Below are 23,461 nucleotides of genomic sequence, written 5' to 3'. Positions count from 1 at the left end.
TGAAGACCAGGTCCGCACCCGGGCACGTAAACTCCCTGGTGGACTAAAGATACACGCAGCCGGCTTGTGGTGGTGACGCAGGCTTGTCATCCCAGTACTTGGGAGGCTGAGGCAGGAGGAATGGCAGGTCTGGGGCCAGCCTCAGCAACTCAGTGAGGCCCTCTGCAACTTCGCGAGACCCTGTGTTTCGAAATAAAGAAAAGAAAAAAAAAAGATACATGCAGGGCCAGGGGCGCCCTCCGGGCACCGGTGGGCACGCACACATGCCCTGGGCTTGGGGGGCCCTGCGTGCACCCCAGGCCCACCTTGCAGGGTGAGGACAGACCCTCACGCTAGACCCCGCGGGCTCCGGGCCCTGAGTCGTCCCTCCCTCGCGCCCCTGGGCCATGCCTCCCCTGCCCTGCAAACGGGGCTCAGGAGCTCTGAAGGAGCCAGGAGGGGCCCCCAGGGGGAAGGCCGGCCCCCCCAGCTCCCGCCTGCGCCCTGCCCGTGACCTTGGTGGACGTCCTTCTCCCGGCCTCAGTTTCCCCAGCTCGGGGCCCGCGCGCGCGCCGGGCGGCTCGGCCGGCGGGGGGCGGGGGCGCGGGGGGGCGCGGGGCGGGGCGCGGCGGGCGGGGCGGGCTCAGCGCAGCGGCGGGCCCGGCCGGCCCGGGCGTGGGGGCGCTAGACCCCGCGGGCCCGCGCCCCGCCCCGCGCCCCGGGCCGCGCCGGCCGAGCCCCGGCCGCAAAGTTTGCGGCGGGCGGCGGGCGCGGAGCCGCCACGATGCCGTTCCACCCGGTGACGGCGGCGTTGATGTACCGGGGCATCTACACCGTGCCCAGCCTGCTGTCGGAGCAGCGCCCCGTGGACATCCCCGAGGACGAGCTGGAGGGTGAGTGGCCGCCGCCACCTGCCAGGTGCGCGGGCTCGGGACGCGCGGGAGGGCGCCCCCGCCCCCGCCCCGCAGACCCCCGCCCGCCCCGCGCTGCGGAAACTTGCCGGCCCCGGGTCAGGGCGGCGGGCACCGTGCGGCTCCCCAGCCCCGCAGCCCGGGATCTGCAGCCGGAGCCCCGCAGCCCGAGCCCCGCTCCCCGAGCCCCGCAGCCCAGGACCCGCATCCTGAGCCCGGCATCCCGAGCCCCGCAGCCCGAGCCCGGCATCCCGAGCCCCGCAGCCCAGGACCCGCAGCCCGAGCCCCGCAGCCCGAGCCCGGCAGCCTGGGCACCGCTCCCCGAGCCCCGCATCCTGAGCCCGGCATCCCGAGCCCCGCAGCCTGGGCACCGCTCCCCGAGCCCCGCTCCCCGAGCCCCGCAGCCCGAGCCCTCCTTGGCGCCCGCCGCCGCGCTGCGCTCGCATTGACATTCCGCTCGTGTCGCTTTCAAAATCCAATCTGCTCGGGCAGTCGGAGAAGGGGAGAGGGCGCCTGCCCTGCTCTTCTCGCCTGCGCGGCCCGCCGGGTCCCTCCTGAGACCCGAGCCCCTTCCCCGCAAGGCCGCGGGACCCCCGAGCGCGGGGAAGGCGGTGGCGACAACAAGTGGCTTGGCGGCTCCGGCGCGATAGCCGAGCCTGGAGGGGAAAGGCAGAGGCCGGGACCCAGAGCTGGCCCCCAGCCCCTCTGCCCTCCCACGTGAACGGGGGCTGCAGACAACTGGCTAGCAGAGGCGGGAGCAGGGGCAGGCGCTGGGGTCCCCAGACAAATCTGTGAGGAGCAGCGGGACCCCGGGGCCTGCCAGGCTCTCCTGCTGAGCTGGGGGAGGTGCTCAGGACTCCCCTCCCCCAGACCTCCTGGTGCCCCATATGGAGTGGAGTTGGGGGCTCTGGGCTGGCGGAGCCTTGGGTCCTGGGATCTGCTGCCTGCTGCCGGGGGAGGGGCTGACATCACCCAGAGGGTGGGCCTCTGGCACCTTGGGTCAGGGTCTCCCTGAGACCTGGGGTCCTGAGATCTGGCAGCTCCCCAGGGCCTGTGTGCAGCTCAGTGAACAGCTTGGTCAGGATGGGAGAGGGAGCCCGGGGAAGCCAGGGAGGGAGGTCCCTCCTGTCTCCAGGTCTGGGAGGGGGCCGATCTTGGGAGAGTCAGACTGGGTGGGGAGAAGATGGGAGAAGGCAGCCACCGTGCTGCTGGCTGCGCACAGGCCGGCAGCCACCTGCTCCTCACCAACAATCAACCCTGAGCCCTCAGGTGCAGGAGAGCGGGACGGCCTGGGTCGGTGCTGTGCTGCAGGCAGGCGGGCGGGCGGACGCTGGCCCCCGGAGCTAACCTTGCCACTCAGCCCCAGAGCCCAGTCCCACCATCAGGGCACGGGGCGGGAGAGGTCGGAGAGCAGTGCATGGGCACAGGCCATCTTCTTGTCACCTTCGTCCCCTCCCGCCCTCGGCCACCCAGACCTCCTGCTGGTCTCCCTCTGGGCCTGCGTCCATACTTCCTCCTGAGCTCTGGGCAGGGGTCCATGTCTCTTCAGGCCCCGGGCAGCCTCGGCCTCCTTCCCTGTCCGTGGCCACAGCCCACCACAACCCTGGCACCCAGCTCCCAGTCTTGCTCGGGGCCTCCCCTCCTGACCCCTAGTCCTAGAATGCACCACCAGGACAGGGACGGCGGCCGTGGGGTGGGCACGGAGGCGAGGAGGCCGCAGGCTCCCTGACCGCACGGCCGGCTTGCTGGCTGAAGCCCAGCGGTGTTAGTCACCATCACACCAAGCGCACCTTGCTTCTCTTCCGCCCCCTCCACCTTGCTTCTCTTCCTCCCCCTTCTCCCTGGCCGCAGAGGGCCTGGTGCAGGGGCAGCCGGAGGGCAGGGTCCTCCTGGGGCCCGTAGGTAGGGGCACCGAGTCTGCAGGTGCCAGGCGGCCCCAGCCCATCTCCGCCGTGGCACCTACAGGCGAGGCGTGAAGCCCTCATGAGGGCCCTTCCCGGCTCAGGAGCCCCTGCAGGCCCTGGGCTCCTGCGGTGGGCCTCGAACTCCGACTAGCTGAGAAAGGCTGTCCAGGCGCTGACCCCCACGGCCTCTCCAGCTCTCACTCTTGCTTCTGCTCCGCAGCAGGCTGAGGAAGATCCAGGCCCTTTGCTGGGAAGAGGCCATTGTGGGGGTGGGAGGCCATGTGCCAGAAAGAGGGAGCCGGGTGGGTTGGGATGGAGCGCCGCAGACAGTACGTGCCCTCCTGTGGGCAGGCGAGGAAGGGGTGGGACGGGGCGAAGACAGGCGACGCTGCTCCTCCGCTCACGGAGTGACCTTGGACAGTCGCTGGCCTCTCTCAGCCTCGGTTTCCCCATCTGTAAAAGGGGGTGGCACCGCCCCCCGGGTGGTAGAGGATGCAGTGGAGGTCCTTGGCACCAGCCTAGGGGTCAGGGTCCGGAGCCCAAGTGCAGCGGTAGGGAGACCAAGGAGGAGTATGAGTGGAGTGTGCGGGGGACGTGCAAGGGCGAGTTGTGGCCGGGGCTGGGGCCAGGGGCAGGGCCACCTGGGGACCTGTGGCCCTGGGGACCCTTGCATGGCAGTTGGCAAGATCAGGCTGTGGCTGAGCCAGGTGCCTGGGCCCACTGAGCCCCGTGAGGGAGAAGCAGGGCTTGCCCTGTTCCCTCTGCATGCCCACCATGCCTGGGGCACAGCCCCTCGTGTGCCAACAGCAGAGGCTCTGGGCCACCGGCTGGTACCGAGACAGCAGCGGGCTTGAGGGTCCAAGGGTGTGAACGGAGGTGGCTGCAAGCTGTCACCCTTTCTGCCCAGAGAATAGAAAGGAGACCAGTGGGCTGGCAGACAGCCACCAGGGCAAGGTCCTGGGTGGACACTTGGCCTGCTCGGACGGACAGAGGAGCGTGCATTGGGAATGGCCGAGTGGGGGCCTCCTGGGCAGGGAGACTCCAGGGAGTCCCCGTCCTGTTCCCCGTCCTGCAAACAGAGCCCAGCAGCCGTCTCTGCGTAGGCCAGACACTCGAGAGCTGGAGAGGTGGGGCGCGGGCCAGCGCTGCCGAGTGGACAAGGCCCCTTCGGGGGACCTGCGTCTCTGTTTCTTCCCCGCACACTGACTGCAGTGTGGCGTCCTCCGGGCCTACTGGAGGTCCGGCCTGGACCCTGATCCACAGGTTGTGGAGGGAACCGGAGGACATCAGGCTGGAGGTGGCCGGGGGCACAGTGTCAGCCTGGAAACGTGGCGGCCCTGCCAGCGCCATCCTGGGCCAGGCGTCCCCTGCCAAGATGGAGCAGAGCGGGCTCCGTGGGGCAGGAAGGGAGCAAGGCTTTCAGGGAAATGCACGCAGCTGTGCTGTGCCGCTGACACAGGAACGGGGAGTCGTGACACCCCCTCCCTTAGGAGCCCCCAGTAGAGGCCAGGCCTCCTCCATGGGGCAGGAGTCCCGTCCCCATTTCCCAGATGAGGCCCCTGGGGCTCCTGCCTGGGTCACTTGGCTACTGAGCAGCTGAGCCAGAATCTAAGCCCAGGCCTCGGGGCCTGGCCCGGCCAGCGTGAGTTCACCCAGTGCTCCCTCTCCTCCGCTCTGCCAGCGGGGCGGCCTGATGGACCGCGCCCCTCTCTGAGCTGGGCCAGGCCAACTCTCCTGGGCTCCATTTTCTTACCTCATCATCCCAGCAGGTCCCATTGTGCAGGTGAGCAGACTCGTGCCCAAGGGCACCCAGCCAGAATGGAGGAGAGCCAGGATTCGAACCCGCGTCTGTGCGACTTCAGGATGCCTCCCCGGCCCAATGGGTCTCCGTGGCCGGGCCGGCTTAACTGGGTGGAGCAGGGCGCCCAAAGCTGGCCTTGCTGGGAGGCGTGGGTGAGAGACACATGGATGGGGAGAAGACGGTGGCCGTAGCTTAGTCCTGCCTGAGAGACGGCACAGACCCACAGGGCTGCCTCGGAGATGCCCCGAGACCCCTGCCCTCCAGAGAGGGGAGCTGGGCTCCGGTGGGCTGAGGCTCCTGGCCCCCCAGCTCAGCTCACAGCAGGGAGAGGAGCGCCCACTGCAGCCCCCACTGCATGCAGGATCTGCCACTCCACTCTGAGCTCGCCCAGCTGGGCCTCTACAGAGGGGGAAGCCAAGGACTTGGGGAGGTGCTGTTACTGGCCCCGGGTACCCCACACCAGCCCCCGGTCCGGTGGCCTGAGGCCAGTCCCCCTCCCCTGCCTGCCTTCAGCCCACCTCTCCTCTGTGGGTTGCACAGTCTGGGAGGGGACGGAGCCTCGGCCTCCTCTGCTGCTTTGCGGCTGAGGGATGCAAAGAAAGCTTCCTTTCTTTGGGGGTCTTGGAGCAGTGTGAGAATTCCTGCTCTGCCCCTCCCTCTGGGCTCCCGTGGTGGGCTCCACACCTGCCATTCGCTGCCTTCATGACCGCCCTGGCCCAGGTGGCAGGGACAAGCCGTGAACGAGGCCCGCCTGGTCCCTGCTCACACGGCACCCACAGTTTTCCATTCGGTGGGGGAAGGGCAGGTCTGTGGGGCCCAGAGGATGCTCAAGGTCGGGCAGGGCCGGGGAGGGCCCCGGGGAGATGGACTGTCTAAACCAAGGGCCAGGGCTGGCCCTGGGGAAGGGAACGGTCACAGCGTCTCCAGGCTGGAGGTAGCTGGGGTTTAGGACAGCCGGGGTGGCCAGAGCCCCGGGCTGGCCAGGAGGTAGCAGCACCAGTGTGTGTGGATACCATGTCTCTACCCAGAGACTCGCGGGAGACTGGAGTCCCTGCTGCAGCCGTGGCTGCCAGGACTCTGCTCACACACCTCCGAGCACAGTGCTTCCTTGGTGACTCAGGAGTATGCTGGGTGGGTGAGCTTTGGCCCGGGGTCCCCAGAGGCTGGAGTTTGCAGAAACCCTGGGCCCGCCCCAGCCCAGCCACTTCCCTGGCCCTGGGCCCAACAGATAATCCAGCTTTGCCTGGGATGGGCCAGGGGCCGGGCAACCCCGGGGCAGCCTGGCACTGGTCTCTGCAGACATGTGAGACTGTGATCTCCACACGCTGGTGCTAACCCCAGGTGGGGAGAATCTGAGGGCTGTGGGTGATGGCCCTGTTCTGTGGTATGACAACAGGCTGGGCTCTCCTGTCCCCGTGAGACCAGGGACTGACTCCAGAGTGTCAGGACCCAACAAGCACTCTCAGGGCTCACGGACCGCGAGAGCACGCCCGCTCAGCCTGGCTAGAAGCACGAGCCTCGCCCCATGGCACCCAGCTTCTCTGGGCCTCGGTTTCTGGGTCTGGAGCACGGGGCATCTCCTGTCTTTGCTGAACTTGAGGCTGTGCAGCGAATGGGGAGCCCCCGGGGGGGCCGGAGCCAGTGGATAACCTTCCCTCAAGGGGAAATGCTGGGGCTGTGCCAACCAGAGGAGAGACGGGCGGAGCGAGGTGAGAGACGGGACTCTCCAGCTCCTGGCTGGCCTGTCCCCTTCACGCTGGTCTGTCCATTTTGCTGGAAGACTGAGGCTGGCCCAGGGCTGGACATCAGAACGGCCAGGTCCCAGCCAAGGGCACTGTTCCCCATGGAGTCACCCCGTCTTTCCCTCTGTACAAAGGGAGGCGATCCCCACGTCGGATCCCGACAACCTGGCTGGGTCCCACCTGTCTCCCTCCAAGCCGGAAGGCAGACTGTGCCTCGCTGCCAGCCCATTAGCTGGGGCCGCCATTAGCGAGTGCCTGCCCTGGTTAAGGAGCTGAGCCCAGGCCAAACCCAGGACGATGGGCGGGGGAGGGGCAGGGCAAGTCTGGGGGGACACGCATGGCACCCTCCTTTCACCCACCACACAGGGGCGTCGCGAGCCTGGCTGCTCAGACTTCCCAGGACCTCTGACTCCGACTTGGTCCACCCTGGCAGCCTGGCTTGGCCAGCCCAGAGACCCGGAGCCCAGCACTGAGCGCACTCTCGGGTTGGCTGACTTGAGCTGTGGGCTCTGGACTGGCGGGTCTTGGGGTTTGGGGAGGGGGCTGTTGGGACAGGGTGCGCTCCCACCTATTCCACTCCCCCACAGAGATCCGTGAGGCCTTCAAGGTGTTCGACCGCGACGGCAATGGCTTCATCTCCAAGCAGGAGCTGGGCACGGCCATGCGCTCCCTGGGCTACATGCCCAACGAGGTGGAGCTGGAGGTGATCATCCAGCGGCTGGACATGGACGGTGAGCGCCCTCACTGCCGCCTGGCCCAGGGCGCGCAGGCCCACCCCGCCACGCTCTGCCCCACAGCGCCCAGAGCCCCACTTCTCAGCCAGAGATCCAGGCCAGGAAGGCTGACAGCCCCGCCACAGGCCGGGCTCCAAGACTTCTCAGCTCTAGTCGGAGAAATCAAAGTACAGACAAGCAGGAAGGGCGTGAGGAGTGTCCTACAGTGCTCGCCACTCAGACCAGCCGGACGTTGCATGTGCCGCCTGCATTTTATTAAGATTCATGAGACAGATGAGTTATGCTAAGCCCCCGCCTCTCCAACTCACCAGTGCCCCCCAGGGGCCGGCCAGCCCTCCCGTTCCCTGTCGGTGTGGTAGGGGATCTGGCCCTGTGCCCCCCCAGTGGACAGTGCTGGCAGCCACGGAGGGCTCTGAGTGGAGGGCCTCCCGGCGGGGTCTTATCACACTCACGTGGGCCCAGAGCCTGGTGTTAGGTCTCCCTGAAACTGACTCAAGGCCGGGTGGGGGCACCTGCCTGAGGCCACGTGGCAGGCCCAAGGTGGGCTGGGCCCCATCTCAGTCCTTTGGGCTCTAGGGCGCGTCTGCTGGCAAGGTTTCAGCCTGACCTATGTTCTCTCTAGGTGATGGCCAGGTGGACTTCGAGGAGTTTGTGACCCTCCTGGGACCCAAGCTTTCCACCTCGGGGATCCCGGAGAAGTTCCACGGCACGGACTTTGACACGGTCTTCTGGAAGGTAGGCCCTTGGGGGCTTGGCCCACGGGTGAGCGGCCTAGGCTTCCGCCCGCCGGCGGCCGTGGGAGCGGAGCGGCTGCGCGCCAGGCCTTCGGTCTGGGCCGTCCTGGGCTGCATGGCTGGGTGGGGTCGTGGCGGGCGGCAGCCAGAGCGTCCCCCCGCAGTGCGACATGCAGAAGCTGACGGTGGACGAGCTGAAGCGGCTGCTCTATGACACCTTCTGCGAGCACCTGTCCATGAAGGACATCGAGAACATCATCATGACGGAGGAGGAGAGCCACCTGGGCACGGCCGAGGAGTGTCCCGTGGACGTGGAGAGTGAGTGGCCGGCCGGGGCGGGGGTGCCCGGCGGGTGGAGCCGTGGAGCCGTGCAGCCGCTGACTCCTGCGCCTGTGTTCCCTCCGCTCCGCTCCGGGGCGGCCACAGCCTGCTCCAACCAGCAGATCCGCCAGACGTGCGTGCGCAAGAGCCTCATCTGCGCCTTTGCCATCGCCTTCATCATCAGCGTCATGCTCATCGCAGCCAACCAGGTGCTGCGCAGCGGCATGAAGTAGGCCGCCCGGCAGCCCGGCCCCACCCCGCCTGCAGCCTCGCCAGCTCCTGTCCAGGCCTTGGACACCCGGCGCCCGCCACCTCCCAGGCCTCGTGTGGCACCGTGGCCAGGCTGCAGAGGCCTCCTGCCCCATCCCCACCTGCTCCCCGGCGCTGGCCTGTGCATAGCTCACCCTCCCTGCTGTCCAGGGATCCTGGGAGTGAAGGAGGGACAGGGCAGGGACCCAGGACTGTGCTGCTGTGGCCCCGCAGGTGGAGAGGCCCCGTGCCCTGATGGGGAGCTGCCTGCACAGGGCCACAAGCCCAGCCCTGCCCCGGCCCCGGGGTTTGCTGAGAGCTGCGGGCAGGGTGGCGAAGGCGGGCGGATGGCTTGTCTCGGAGGAGAGAATGGGGTCAGGGTCTCTTGGGTCCCGTTCTCTGGCCTTCCTCCCCCACGCGCGTGGGGGCCCCAAGCCCGCCCGGTTCACAGACGAGGAGCCTGAGGCCCAGAGGTGGGTTTGGCCTCAGGCTCCCCTCAGGGATTTTCAGGACGGGCAGAGGCTCATGGGAGCTGGGCATCGGAGGTGGCTCTGAGAATCCTGACCTCTGTCCCCCAACCAAAGGCCCAGTGACCAAGGGTTGTATTTCCCCCAGGCCAGAACCTTTGACTCTAGTCTGGGGCCCCAGGCCCAGATAGCTTGAGCAGCCAGGCTCTTCCTGGTGGGCCAATCTCCCCAACCCAGGGCTGCCGTGGGCCCCGCAGCCAGAGACCTAGGTGTCCCACACGCCTGGCACCAGCAGCAGGGGCAGAAGTGGGGACTGGGTGGCAGGTGAAGTTCTTGGGCTCCCTGCCCAGGCCGGGGCTCCCACCGCCGGGCTGACGGACACAGCCACACCGCGCACCCTCTGTAACCCAGGCCAAGCCCTGCCTGGAGAGCACGCGGCCCTCTGGAGCCCTCGTCTCCTCGCAGCCCTGCCGACCTGCCCAGGGAAGGGCCAGCAGCGCTGAGGACGCCGAGCCGCACGGAGGAGCGTGGCGAGCCACGGCAGGGACAGACTTCACCATGTCGGGGATTCTGGGGCCTGTTGCCTGCTCTTCTCAAGACACTGGGAGGGAGGATGGGATGGTGGGTGGCAATGAGGCTGGGCTGGGGGGACCCCTACGCCTCGGGGGCATCTAGAGGGGCTGCAGGCACGGCGGGCAGGCCGTCTGCCCAGGACGAGCGCTTGTCTCAGACGCCTGATGAGAGCCGACCGCAGGCGTTAGGCAGGGCGAGGGGCTCAGCCCCACTGGACTCTGGGCTGCAGGGGCCACCCCCCAGGTGGGGGTGCCCGCAGGGACGGAGGCAGCTCCTGGATTGGTGGCCAGCCCACAGGGTACTGGAAGATGGTGGGTCTGATGGGTTCAGTCCTAGGGAGAAGAGCAGAGAATTAGGCTGGGCTGGCCCGCCCGGCTCCTGCTCCCACAGCCTCTTGGAGGAGAGCTTTGAAAACAGCGGACCCCAGAGCCAGAGCCCTCTAGCAAGCCCGCGCGATGGCACCGCCAGGCTGCAGGCAGAGGCCGAGCTATGGACCGGCCTCTGAGAAAAAACAGAAACAACGCCCATTAACACGTATGCACGTCCACGGCGGAGCGCGCGCTGCGGCCTGCGTGAACATAAGCAGACTTAGATGCACTGAAGAGGAAAAATGTACTACAGAAGTAGGGAGAAAAGCAGCTTATAAAATAATGTATATAGCATGATACTATTTTTGTTTAAAGATATATAACATATATAAATGCATAAAAAACCTGGAAGCCACAGAAAAATATTAACTAGTGGTTCTATCTGAGTGGTGTGGTGCAGTTATGGGTGTTTTTTTTTCCTTTATACTTTTCAAAAGTTTTACAAGCACACAGCCTTTTGAAATCAGAAAAAAAGTATTATCTAATTCTTTTTTCTTTTTTTTTTTGTGGTACTGAGGATGGAACCCAGGGGCATTCTACCTTCGAGCTGCACCCCCAGCCCTATTTTTTATTCTTTATTTTGAAACAGGGTCTCACTGAGTTGCAAAGAGCCTCACTAAGTAGCTGAGGCTGGCCGTGAACCGTGATCCTCTGGTCTCAGCCCCCACCCCCAGCACTGAGATGACAAGCGCGCGCTGCCATGCCGGCTTGTCTAAGTTTTCTTTTAGAGCGTCATTTCTCCTACTCGCCTTCCCCAGAGCCTGGGAACTCAGGGTCTATGTGAAGTGCCACCCTGGGAAGGCAAGGCCGGGCACCTGGTCCCAAGCAGCTGACGGAGGCCAGGGAGGCACGGAGGGGGCCTCCTCTGCCTCTGCCTGCTGCACTTGGACCCCTCGGCCCGCTCCAGGCCACGGCCTCGGTCTCAGGACACAAGGCACTTTGAGCTTGCCTGGGCCCCTCGGACGGTGGAGACCAGGGGTAGGGACGGCCTGTGCGCCCAGAGGTAACCCGACGGCTGCTGAGTGACGAGCCATCTTTCCGACAAGTCCCTTATGTCCAGGTGATACTCTCGGGATGGAGGATGAGGGCCTGGGGCATAATCCAGACATCCCTGCCCCTCCGGTTCCCTCGCTGCCCCCGCCCAGCTCTCAGGGAAGGTGAGGGCACCACGGCCAGCCCTCTGCAGGAAGAGGAGGGCCTGGGCTTCTGGGGGGGCTGCCTCTCCAAGCCCAGCAGAGTACAGTCGAGGTTGTGGGGAGCCCTAAGTGCAGCCTCTCGGCTCCCGGGGAGGACAGGGACATCCCCTGCTCAGTGGCTGGGCCTGCTGGAAAGTGCGGAGAGCAGCTCTTGACATGATTTATGGCGCTGGGAGCTTTCATAGACTCCGCCAGCCGCAGAGAAGGGTGGGTGTGGGGGAGGCACCACAGTCACTGGCAGGGAGAGCCCCAGCTGCCAGCCAAGCCGAGGCTCCCTGCAGGGTCACAGCAACAGCGGGGCTCCCCCGGGAGGGTGTGATCTGGGGGAGCCCCTGCACCTGAGCCTCAGGCCTTCCCTCTAGCAACGGGCCATTCCCTGGCAGCTGGGGCCCGGCTTGGCCCAGTGCCCCTGCTTACTCTGAGGCCCCGCAGGGAAGGGCATCCCTGAGCCTGCTCACGACACACCGACCCGGGCCTCGGGGCCAGCCCGGCAGCCCTGCGCAGGGTGGACGGCACACAGGTGCGCAGGCACAGGACTCGGCCGAGGCTTCTCTCCTGGCCTGTCCGTCCGGAGCCCAAGGTCAGAAAGTGTTTTCTGGCGCTTCCCCAGCCAGTACGACCTTTATCAAAGGAAATAGAGTCTTATGAAGGTGGATGGGCCAGAACAGCAGTGCTGGCCCAGAGAGGGCGCAGAGGGATTAAGGGGATAAAGTGACAATCAGAAGAGCCAACAATGGGAAGCAGGACGCTGGCTGGTGGGATTCGCCGTCTGCTCTTGGCAGGTCCCCCAGGGTCAGCTGCAGAGGGATGAACGTGTGGCGGCCCCAGGCTTACGGGGAGGGCTGCCCAGCTCACCTGGGGCTCTGCTCAGCCTCGGGTCTGTGGCCTCAGGCGAGCCAGCGAGGAAACAGACCCCAGAGAAGAAGAGGCGCGGAGCCCTGGACCCCTAGACCGGGTACCAGGCACACTGTGAACACCAATCCAACCCATTATCTTCTGGTTCCTACCTCTGCCAGTGACTTGGGGCTCAGCTCCCATCTCATCCCTTCAGAGACTCATTTTTACAATACCTGACGCCAGCCAGCTCCGGGCATGTCTGCCTGTAGTCAGGCAGGGGTCCTGGGGCACCCCATTTCTGCCTACCCACCGGTACTCGCTCTGGCCCAGCTGTTGAGCTAACCAACCCCCCCTAACCAGCCCACGAGGTGCCCAGGCTGTCAAATGCCCTTGTGGAGGACCCCACAAGCCAGGCAGGGAGTGGGTGCCAAGCTTGGGAGGGACCGTGTGGGGCCAGGGCCAAGGAGAGGTGCGGGCAGGGGCGGAACTGAAGCGGGTTGGGGAGAATGGGGCCCCGAGCTCTCTGGGCGGCCTCTGAGCAGCCCCAACCCTGATGGGCTAAGGGGATCTAGGCGCAGGACCTGGGGAAGGCCGGTGGCTCTTCTCAAGGGGGACCGCGTGAGCAGTCACAATCCCTCAGGCCCAGGAGGGAAAGGATGATACACCCCAATATTTGAGTTTTGTCTGTCCTGTTTAGTTGCATGGTAGAGGAATAAATCCTGGGCACTGACTTAAAATAAAGATAAAACAAAGTTGCTGGGCACATGCCTATAATTCTAGTGCCTTGGGCGGCTGAGACAGGAGGATGGCAGGTTTGAGGCCAGCCTGAGCACCTAGGCAAGACTCTGTTTCAAAAATAAAATAGGGCTGGGGAGTCTACCTCAGGGGTGGAACGTCCTTGGGTTCAATCCCCAGCACCAAAACAAACACACACATAGCAAAAGCACAAAGTGAACCTGAAACGCCTGACAGTTTATCCTCCCCGGCGCGAGAAGCTCCTGGCCTGTGGACTGTCTGGCCAGGCCCTCTCGGCGCGGGTCAGGCTGCCATCCCGGAGGCTGAACCAGTGGTAAACGGTCCACGCTCCGCTGCGGCGAGGCGGCCCGGGGTGGGCGTGGGGCTCGCAGCTTGGCCCTTGGCCCCTTTTCTTCCCCCTCCAATCACTGGGGGCCGGGGCCTGGCCTCAGCTGGGCTGCGAAGCCGTGGGCTGCAGAGGCCTGCCTGTTCCCAGGCCTCTGCTGACGTAGGTACCAGCTGTGCCCTCCCCCAAAGCCAGGACTGGGCCAGCCGCGCCCCTCGCTCAGGCCTTAAGGCCCCGAGTACTCAGAACCCTCCCCTTAGCAGGGGCCATGATGGCGCACGCTTGTCATCCCAACATTCGGGAGGCTGAGACCGGAGGATCACGGTTCGCGGACAGCCTCAGCTACTTAGCGAGGCCCTCTACAACTCAGTGAGACCCTGCTTCAAAATAAAGAATTAAAAAATAGGGGCAGGGGGTGTGGCTTGGAGGTTGAATGCTCCTGGGTTCCATCCCCAGACCCCCCCCCCCCAAAAAATAGAACCCTCCCCTTTAGGGAGGCAGAGGACAGCAACCCTGTTGTCACTCCGTGTGATTCCTGCTCTGCCTCCTCCTAGCTCTGCGCCCTTGGGCAAGTCAGCTTCCCAGGAGCCTCAGTTTCCCTTCCTGCGGGGCCCTCCTGCTAGCAATGGGGCTTAGTGGTAAGGAGTCAGTCTGTCTGGGCCTCATGTCCCCTTTCGCCAGCACAGACTCCAGCACGGGGAGGAGCCACGAAGGCAGGGAGCACCTCCAGCAGGGAGCACCCAGGGGTCCGTACCTGCTGCTTGGGGCGGAGCTCAGCCGCTTGGCCCTCTTCTCCAGCCAGTCCTCCAGGTGGCCCTCGGGGAGCTCGGGGGTGTCCAGTGGCCACTCCCTGGCCCGCCTCTCCTCTGTGGAGCACAGGGAGGCGAGGGCAGTGAGGGGCACAGCCCTGCCTGACCCCACCCTCTCGCAAGGCCGCAGGAAGTGCACGCCCGGCTGGCAGGCCCGGCTTGTCCCTGGCTGCTCCTCGGCCTGCGTGGGCCACGATCCCACCAATGGAGACACCCCTGGCTGCCTCCCGGACTTTACGCCTCCTAGAGGCCACGCTGCGTGCCGAGGTCATGGGAGGGGCAGAGCGGCGACCACTGAACCACCAGCCTCTTGGGCCTCACCGTCCCCGTGTCCACTAGATATCGGCCCCAGCTCGGGGCCCACAAGCTGACCATTCCCCAAGAGCCCACAGCCAGCGAAGAGCTGGGGACCCCACCACTGCCAGGGCCAGCTGGCTGGCTGGCCCATGAGGCCTCTCCGGAGCTGGGGACAGCTCCTGGAAACCCGTGTCGGTGCCAGGGCTGCATCCAGGCCACCACCAGCTGCCCAGGGCAGGTGTGGAGCAGAGTGGCGGTGGCCTGGAGGCCTCGCTCACGGAGGCCCCCTGCCTAAGTATGGGCCTCAGCCGCTCCACCTGCCCACTGGAGCTCGGGAGTCAGTAAAAAGACCTCAGTGGGAAACTCATGAGTCTGTAATTGGAAGTAAAAAGCCAATTTCTCTTTTTGGTACTGTGGATTGAACCCAGGGGCATTCTACCTCTGAGCTTGACCCTCAGCCCTATTTATTTTTATTTTGAAACAGGGTCTTGTTAGGTTGATAAGTCTCAGTACTTGCTGAGGCTGTCCTCGAACCTGCAATCCTCCTGTCTCAGCCTCCCAAGTACTGGGATTATAGGTGTGTGTCACCACACCCAGTTTTTATTTTGAAACAGGGCCTCATTAAGTTGCTGAGGGTCTCGATACATTGCTGAGACTGGCCTTGAACCTGCGATCCTCCTGTCCAGCTTCCCAATACTGGATTACAGGCATGTGCCACCAACTGGCATAAAAAGCAAATTTCTGGCTGGCATGGTGGTGCATACTTGTAATCGTAGCACTTGGGAGTCTGAGACAGTAGGATCACAGGTTCGAGGTTAGCCTCAACAATCTAGGTCCTGTGTAACTTAGTGACACTTAGTGAGACCCTGTTTCAAAATAAAAATAGGAGCTGGGCAGGGTGACGCATGCTTGTAATCCCAACATTTGGGAGGCCAAGACCGGAGGATCACGGTTCATAGACAGCCTCAGCTACTAGTTAGTGAGGCTCTCTGCAATTCAGTGAGACCTGTTTCAAAAAAGTAAAGAATAAAAAATAGGGCTGGGAGTGTCACTCAGAGGTAGACTGCCCCTGGGTTCCATCCCCAGTGCCACAAAAAAATAAAAAATAAAAATAGGGGCTGGGGCCGGGCGTGGTGGCGCACGCTTGTAATCCCTGTACTTGGGAGGCAGAGACAGGAGGATCGAGCAGGTTCGAAGCCAGCCATGCGCGCTGGCTTAGGAGACCCTGTTTGCAAATAAAAATGTAAAAATAGGTCTGGGAGTGTAGCCTGGAGGTAGAAGGGCTTCCAGGAACCCCAGTACCACCAAAAAAATAAAAAAATAAAAATAGGGGCTGGGGGTGTATCTCTACCCAGGGGTAGAATGCCCCTGGGTGCAATCCCCGGTAACACACACACACACACACACACACACACACACACACACACACAGCAGATCTCCAAAGGCAGTCACGCGGTCTCCAGACGCTGAACCCTTCAGGCTGTGTGGTCCTGAGGCAGGGTAAGTGCGTTCTCTGCTCTGCTTCCCCGAGTGTTGCAGGGATCTGCCTGGCAGGGTGGCCTGATGGTGGCAGGGCCACCGTCCACAAATGTAGCCTAGCGTGGTCAGCTGGGGCCGTGGCGCATCCTCAGGCAGGCAGGAGACAAGGTCTTCACCTCTAGGGGACACCGCCCTATTCCCGAGGTGCCAGGATCCCAGGACCTGCCCCGGGCAGACCCTGGCCTGCCCCACACAGTGGCTTCCAATGAGGGACACGGCAACTTCCCCCATCTCCCGACAGACCACACCCCGCCTCGCCCCAGGCCCCGCCGCACGCACCTTCCACCTGGATGCTCAGCTCCTGCAGGTCTCGCTCAGACATGTGGGAAAATCTGCAGTTGGAGCCAAAGTCACACTGGCCTGCAACGGGAAGACAGAGTCACAGCACCCAGGAGGGGCTCCCAAGCCCTGGAGCTTTCAGGACAGAGTTTTAGGGCCTAGAGCGGCAACCGCAGCCCAGAACAAAAAACGGGACTCCGGTCCTGCCTGCCCTCAGCAGCCACAGTAACTGTCTAAGCCCTGCGCCTGCTCCTGACCCTGTGCGGCCGTCTCATGCTGAAGCTCAAGCCCAAAGAAGCCCGCGGGCCCCTCCTCCCTGCCCGCGCGCTCCCGGTCCACCTCGGCTATTGCCATGGGCCCCCACCTGGTGCCCGCCTGCCCACGGAGCTGGACCACTCCTCAGGAGGCCTCAGGGGCAGCTTTGCCACAGGGAGCCAAAGTCTGGTGGCTTTCCAAGTCTCAAACAAGGCCACCAAGATGTCTGTCAGAATAACAGGAGCCCGGTGGTGTCCCAAGCTGGTGTAACCCACCAGTGGCACGTGTATACTGAGGCCAATCTGGGAGGGCCCCTCCTCCGAAGGCCTGCTGGCCATGAGGGGACAGGCCATCTCCTGAGGGGCACAGCGGCCACCTGTCTTCCTTGGCTCAACAGCAAGGCCTCTGACAAGCGCTGAGCTGCCTTACAGACCATGTGAGTCATCGTGCTTCTCCTCTTTGCCTTGGCTGCTGGGAAGCTCAAAGCCAAGCCCTTAAGAGAAGGGCAAGACCTCAGGAGCAAGCATGGTGACTAAGTATTCTGAGTTGTCTTATCTTTCCCGCCCAAAATTTCATCTGCCTTTCTTTCTTCAAACTTCCCGAGGTTTGTTTTCTTTCTTTCTTCCCTTCTTTCTTTCTTTCTCTTTCTCTCTATCTATCTCTCTGTCTCTCTGTCTCTGTGGTACTGGGGTGGAACCCAGGGGCTTTCTATCTCCAGGCTATACTCCCAGACCTATTTTTATATTTTACTTGGAAACAGGGTCTCACTAAGTCCTGAGAGCCTCACTAAGTAGCTGAGGCTGGCTTCGAATGTGTGGGATCCTCCTGTCTCAGCCTCCCAAGTGCGGGGATTACAAATGTGCGCCACCACGCCCGGCTCTTTTATTTTATTTTGGTAGTGATATTGAATCCAAGGCATTTTACCTCCAAGTTATACCCCAGCCTTGTTTTATTTTTTATTTTGTAGCAGGGTCTCACTAAATTGCTGAGGCTGGCTGCTGTCCTCCCGTCTCAGCCTCCTGTGCACCGAGATTATAGATGTGCACCCCCATGCCCGGCTTGACGTCTTTGAACTATATTTATCTTTCTGATCCCAGAATTGAGCAGTCAAGTCAACATCAGACACCCCTGGTTCTGATTCTGAGCCTCTGCAGATTACCAGACCCACTGCTGTCTCCAGCGCTGCCCGCTGGGCAGGCGGTCTCCATCTATTCCACCTGGCAGCGGGCCCTGGATTTACCCACAGTCTCCAGTGCTTGCTCCCTCTGCGTGAGCCAACAGAATCACCGTCTAGGCCTGAAGAGCGAGGCCCAGCCCCGGGGAGGCCCTGGCAGGCCAGGGAGTCGAAGGCTTCACTGTGGGCTCAGAGCACGCCGGGGTCGGGAAGACTGCAGAGATCCGCGCAGGCCAGGCAGGCACTGCTGGCTGCCGAGGCTCCCGGGCTGGCAGAGCCCTTTACCTGTCAGTAGGAACTTCCTGCAAGGCCTCTTGTTCTGCTCGTCCAGCAAGATGGCGGCTGCATCTAAGAGACAAGAAGGCACTGGGCTCAGAGGACTCCACCAAGGGGCACAGTCTCGAGGAAAGAAAAGCGGTCCCCACCGTGGAGGAGCGTCAGCCGGGGTGGCGAGGGCAGGGTGCAGGCAGGGGTCCAAGCTGTGGGACGTCAGCGAACATCGCTACCCTGCTGCTCTCTGGTGCCACCAGGCAGCTCCTGAGGTACAGACACCGCCCCGCATGCCTGGGCTCTGCTGGAATGTGCTGGAGAGGGAGGGCATCGGAATCCTTACAAGCGCCTCGGTGCCTCTGGAGTGCACCCGAGACCCAGGGACCCGCGCGGAGCCCCTGTTCGTCCGCCTCGGGTCCGAGGCCCCGCGAGCGGACCTGTTGGTCCTGCTCAATTCCTCTCCCCACGTTAACAGCTGCCCACGGTGCCCTGCATGTGTTTGCTCAGGCACTGAGACATTGAGCCACCAAGCGCTCGCCCAGCACATCCCGTGTGCCAGGCACCGCGCCAGGATGAGGGTCTGGGTGGAGGACAGGTCAGAGCCGGGCCTTCCTTCCAGTCCAACAGCCACGCTAATCCACGTGGATATAACCTGGTAAACACTGGCACGCCGCCAAACGGCCCGGCCTGGCCAGGGCCGGGGAGGGCGCCTCTCAGGATTTGCTGCTTGAGTTGAGTTCTGAGACGGGGAGACTGTCCTGGGGCAGGGTGGACAGCAGAAGGGCACCTCTGCAGAGAGGACAGTGCATGCAGTGACCGGTGTGGCCAGGGCCACGAGGGAGAGGCTGGCAGGAGCTGGAAGCCCAGGCAGGAGAAGGGCTCTGCCCAGAACACGGCGCCATGACTAGCCACAAGGTCACATAGCGGGGCCTGTTTCATCTGCCACTGATCTTCAGAGCCCGCCTAGCAGCTGAGTACTGAGCGCGGGCTGAGATAATGAGCCCGAAAGACAAAGAACCCGAGGCAGTGTTTTGGAGGACAGAGAGCCATCATTCCTGCTTAGAAAACCCTCTGCTTAGCCGGGCGTGGTGGCGCACACTTGTGATCCCCGCGCTTGGGAGGCTGAGACGGGAGGATCGCAGAGGCAAGGACGCCTCAGCAAGTAGTGAGACTCTCATCGACCTAGTGAGACCCCGTTTCAAATAAAAAGAAAAAAACAGGGCTGGGGATGTAGCTCGGAGGTAGAATGCCTCTGAGTTCAATCCCCAGTACCAAAAATAGAAAGAAAACCCTGCCAAGCAGCCGTCAGGGGATGGATGGGTTCCTGTCACGTCCCGAGAGGCACTGTTGTAACTGTGCTTAGGTTGTTTTATCTGTGACAAAATCAGGGCCACGAAGCTGATGCTGAGCCCAGGCAACCGTGGCTCTAGGCCGGTCCTTGTCCTGGCCATGGCCCAGGGCTCATCAGTCATTCTGAGTGTGGGGACTCACCCAAGGCCCAGCTGGTGCAGAGCAGGTGTGAGCGGAGCCGGCCAGGCGGGTCACAGCCTCCTGGAGTCTGCAGCTGCCCAGGGAAAGCCGGGCCCTGGAGAACCCTTTATTTTTTGTACCAGGTATTGAACCCAGGGGCATTCCATATGCAAGCTACACCCCAGTCCACTTATTTATTATTTATTTATTTTTATTCAGTCATTCATTTAGTGGTGATTAAACCCAAAGGTGTTCTACACCCCTGGTCCTTTTTATTTTTTATTTATATTTATATTTATTTATTTATTTATTTATTTATTTATTTATTATTTATTTATTTGCAGGTCTGGGGGTGGAACCCAGGGGCATTCAACCTCTGAGCTACACCCCCTGCCCTATTTTTTATTCTTTATTTTGAATACTGGGTCTCACTGAGTTGCAGAGGGCCTCACTAAGTAGCTGAGGCTGTCCGCGAACCGCGATCCTCTGGTGTCAGCCTCCCAAATGCTGGGATTACAAGCCTGCGCCACCACGCCCGGCTTTATTTTGTATTTTGAAACAGGGACTCAGCAAGTTGCTGAGACCCTCATGAAGTTGCCAAGGCTGGTTTTGAACCTACAAAAGCCTCCTCAGCTTTCCTGTAAGTAACGAGAGGATGTCCACCATCAGCCCTGGGCCCCAGGGCCCAGCTGTCCTGGGCTGAGGGTCTGGGACTAGGAGCAGGTACCAAGATGCTCTTGGCCCTGCTGAGGCCAGAGCACAGCCCCACGGAGTCTGGAGGACAGGGAGCCTTGGCCGGAGGCCTCCAAGTGCGGGGAGCTCTCCCTGCGGAGTCCTCCACCTGCCCCCACACCTCCAAGCCCAGCCATGCCAGCCTGCTGAGTGACCCGGCTGGCCACCCTCTGCCCCCGAGCCTCTAAGCCTGTTTCTTCACCTGAAATGGGGAGGCTCTGGATTAGCTTTAAACACACCAGGCCTGAGCCAGGCCTGGTGGACACCTGCAATCCTAGCTGCTCGGAAGACTGAGGCAGGGAGATCACAAGTTCAAGGCCAACCTGGTCAATTTAGCAAGACTTTGACTAAAAATAAACTAAAAAGAGCTGGGAGCTGGGTGTGGTGGCGGGTGCTTGTAATCCTGGTAGTTAGGATCACAGGTTCAAAGCCAGCCTCAGCCACTGGTGACACCCTGCTTCAAAATAAAAGTCAAATGGGCTAGGGGTTAGCTCAGAGGTAGAATGCCTCTGGGTTCAATCCCGAAGAAGAAAGAAGAAGGAGAAGAAGCGCTTGGACGTAGCTCAGGGTGGAGTGCTCACAGAGCATGTGCGAGCTTTGGTGTCCAGTACTTTGCCAAACAAAAGCCACACCCAGTCCCTACCCGCCACCCCACCTCTAGGGATGGAGTAAGGCTGAGTGGTTTCTTTGAGGTGGGGGCTACTGGAGAATGAACCCAGGAGCATTCTACCTCTGAGCTATACCCCCAACCCTTTTTATTTTTTTAATTTTAATTTTTTTGTCGTACTGGGGATTGAACCCAGAAGAATTAATTCTACTTCCGAGTTATACCCACAGCCCTATTTTTTATTTTTTTATTCTTTTTTATTTTGAAACAGAGTCTCACCAAGTTGCAGAGGGCCTCACTAAGTAGCTGGGGGTTGGCTGTGAACCAGTGATCCTCCTGTCTCAGCCTCCCAAATGCTGGGATTACAAGCGTGCACTACTACACCCAGCTTGTTTTTTTATTCTTGAAACAGGGTCTCACTAAATTGCAGAGGGCCTTGCTAAATTGCTAAGGCTGGCCACGAGCCTCCTGTCTCAGCCTCCCTGGGATCACAGGTGTGCACCACCATGCTCAGTTATTCCTATTATTTTAAACAGGGTCTTGCTAGGTTGCTGAGTGTCTCATTAAATTGCTGAGACTAGTCTCGAACCTGCACTCCTCCCATCGCGGGCTTTTTTCAATCTTTTTTGAAACAGGGCCTGGAATGTGCCCAGACTGGCTTGGATTCCTGGGCTCAGGCACTCCTTTGCTTAAGCCTCCCCAGTTGCTACCAAGTCTGACTAGTGTAATTTATTTAAGGGTAACTGGGTAGCTGGGCGTAGTAATGCATGCTTGCAATCCTAGTACTTGGGAGGCTGAGACTGGAGGACTGCAGATTTGAGGACAGCCTCAGAAAGTTAGTGAGACTCTCACAAACCTAGTGAGACCCTGTTTAAAAAAAAAGAAAAGAAAAGAAAAGCAGGGCTGAGGTGTAGCTTGGAGGCAGAATGCCCCCGGTTCAATCCCTAGTACCACATATTAAAAAAAAAAAAAAAAAAAAGGTATCCTAACCTGCAACCAGGCTGCAAACCCCTGCCTTAGAGAGTCACTGAGAGAAGCAAACGACGAACCTTGGCAAGCACCCAGCATGCAGCACCCAGCATGCAGCACCCAGCATGCAGCACCCAGCATGCAGCACCCAGCATGCAGCACCCAGCATGCAGCGGGCACTCCAAAACTGCGTGCTCCCTTCTAGGCGACCCGCTCTGCTTGACCTCTGGGACTCGGTCCCTTCCTCCTAGGCTCTGGGCCTGTCCAAAATAGCTGTTCTGAACCTTGATGCATCGCCCGCTCCAGCTCACCCTCGGGGTCCTGGCGCCCGCCCGCGGCCAGGCTCCCTCTCCTCTCAGCCCTGGCCCCTCTGCTGCCATTCCTGGGTCACTCTGGCTCTGCCAAGCCCTAAGAGCCCCGCCCCCAGCAGCTGCTGCTACTCAGCCCGCCCCGCCCGGGCAGCAGCCGCCGCCTGCCTCTCTCTGTGTGCGTGGACACGTTTTCTGCCTCGTCTCTCTCTACATGTGTGTATATATGCGTATGTGCGTGTATTTATTTTTCCTATCTCTCTTTCCTCAGTGAGAGCCCTGCCACCAGGCTTAGTGCCCCCCACACCTGCGGCTCAGAGCCCCGCAGCGGCCAGCGTGCGTGCGGACTCGGGCCTACCTCGGAACATGTCGTACCACACCTTCTTGGCCTTGAGGTGCTGCAGCCCGTTCAGGTGCTTTTTCCGGTTGTGGAGGTTGTCCTGGAAGGAGCGGTCACAGTAGTCACAGAAGTATCGCTTCCCCATGGCCACCTGGAAAGTCACAAAGCACTCGGTTAGACCACTGGAGAAAGGGCCCCACACCAGAGCCCGGGCACAGGCCCGCTGACGGAGCGCCCTCCGCGGCCAAGCCTGAGCCAAGGCCTGACTTGCAGACACCTGCCCGAGGAGCTGAGATCCTCTAACAGGCTGCATTCCAGGGGGCCTTCTTCTTTTTCTATTTTGTTTTTGTGGTACTGGGGATGGAACCCAGGAGCATTCTACCTTCAAGCTACACCCCCAGCCCTATTTTTTAGTCTTTTATTTTTAAAACAGGGTCTCACTGAGTTGAGAAGGGCCTCGCTAAATAGCTGAGGCTGTCCGCAAGCCGTGATCCTCCGGTCTCTGTCTCCCAAATGCTGGGATTACAAGTGTGCACCACCACGCCCGGCTCAGAGGGACCTTCTAACAACTCTGATGCCTCCAAACAGCCTCCAAGGCAGCCCTTATGTGGGGGTGATGCTTGTAATCCCAGCATTCGGGAGGCTGAGACCAGAGGATGGTGGTTCTAGGACAGCCTTAGCTGCTTAGTGATAGTGAGGCCCTCTGCAACTCAGTGAGACCCTGTTTCAAAATAAAGAATAAAAAACAGAGCTGGGAGTGTAGCTTGGAGGTCAAATGCTCCTGGGTTCCATTCCCAGTACCACACACACACATTTAAAAAAAGCATCACTGGGGCCAGGCGTGGTAGTGCACGCTTATAATCCCAGCATTTGGGAGGCAGAGACTGGAGGATAGGGTTTCGAGGACAGCCTCAGCTACTTAGCAAGGCCCTTCGCAACTCAGTGAGACCCTGTTTCAAAAATAAAAAGACTAAAAAATAGGGCCGGGTGTAGCTTGGAGGCACAATATCCTGGGTTCCATCCCTGGTACCATAAAAAAACAAAAACAAAAACAAAAACAAAAACAAAAAAACTTCATTGGATGCAGGTTCAAAGCCAGCCTCAGCAACTTAGCAAGACCCTGTTTCAAAATAAAAAATTAAAAGGGCTAGGGCTATTGCCCCTGGGTTCAATCCCTGGGAGAAAACAAAAACAAAAAAATCTCCTGGGCACAGGAGCACATGCCTGTAATTCCAGTGACTCCAGAAGCTGAGTCAGGAGGATGGCAAGTTCAAGGCCAGCCTGGGCAATTTAACAGAATCTTGTTTCAAAATAAACATAAAACTGGGCATGGTGGCACACACCCGTAGTCCCAGTACTTGGGAGGCAGAGACTGGGGGGTCGCAGGTTTGAGACCAGCTTCAGCCCCTCAGCGAGCCTCTCAGCAATCTAGTGACTTGTGTTAAAAAAAATAAAAAAGGGATGGGTGTAGCTTGAAGTTACAATGCTCCTGGGTTCAGTCTCTAGTACCATTAA

At 61.3% G+C, this 23,461-nt stretch overlaps 2 protein-coding genes across 2 annotated transcripts; one reads left to right on the top strand and one right to left on the bottom strand.

The window, feature by feature from the left end:
* Positions 1–763: 763 nt before the first annotated feature.
* CABP7 (calcium binding protein 7) lies at positions 764–8,359 on the top strand (the record flags this gene model as incomplete). The annotated part of the gene is made up of 5 exons (XM_080717702.1): positions 764–872; positions 6,925–7,068; positions 7,694–7,806; positions 7,970–8,123; positions 8,232–8,359. The coding sequence occupies 5 exons, from the start codon at positions 764–766 to the stop codon at positions 8,357–8,359; spliced, it is 648 nt and encodes a 215-aa protein (XP_080573828.1).
* A 1,258-nt stretch (positions 8,360–9,617) lies between these two features.
* On the bottom strand, positions 9,618–22,091 carry ZMAT5 (zinc finger matrin-type 5; the record flags this gene model as incomplete). The annotated part of the gene is made up of 5 exons (XM_080717662.1): positions 9,618–9,747; positions 13,652–13,763; positions 15,822–15,902; positions 17,536–17,598; positions 21,965–22,091. 5 exons carry the CDS (start codon positions 22,089–22,091, stop codon positions 9,618–9,620), a joined length of 513 nt encoding a protein of 170 aa, XP_080573788.1.
* Between the last annotated feature and the right edge of the window lie 1,370 nt (positions 22,092–23,461).

Source organism: Muscardinus avellanarius (genome assembly GCF_963383645.1).
Source record: "Muscardinus avellanarius genome assembly, chromosome: 21".
Lineage (NCBI taxonomy): Eukaryota > Metazoa > Chordata > Mammalia > Rodentia > Gliridae > Muscardinus > Muscardinus avellanarius.
This window is presented reverse-complemented; position numbering and strand designations above follow the sequence as displayed.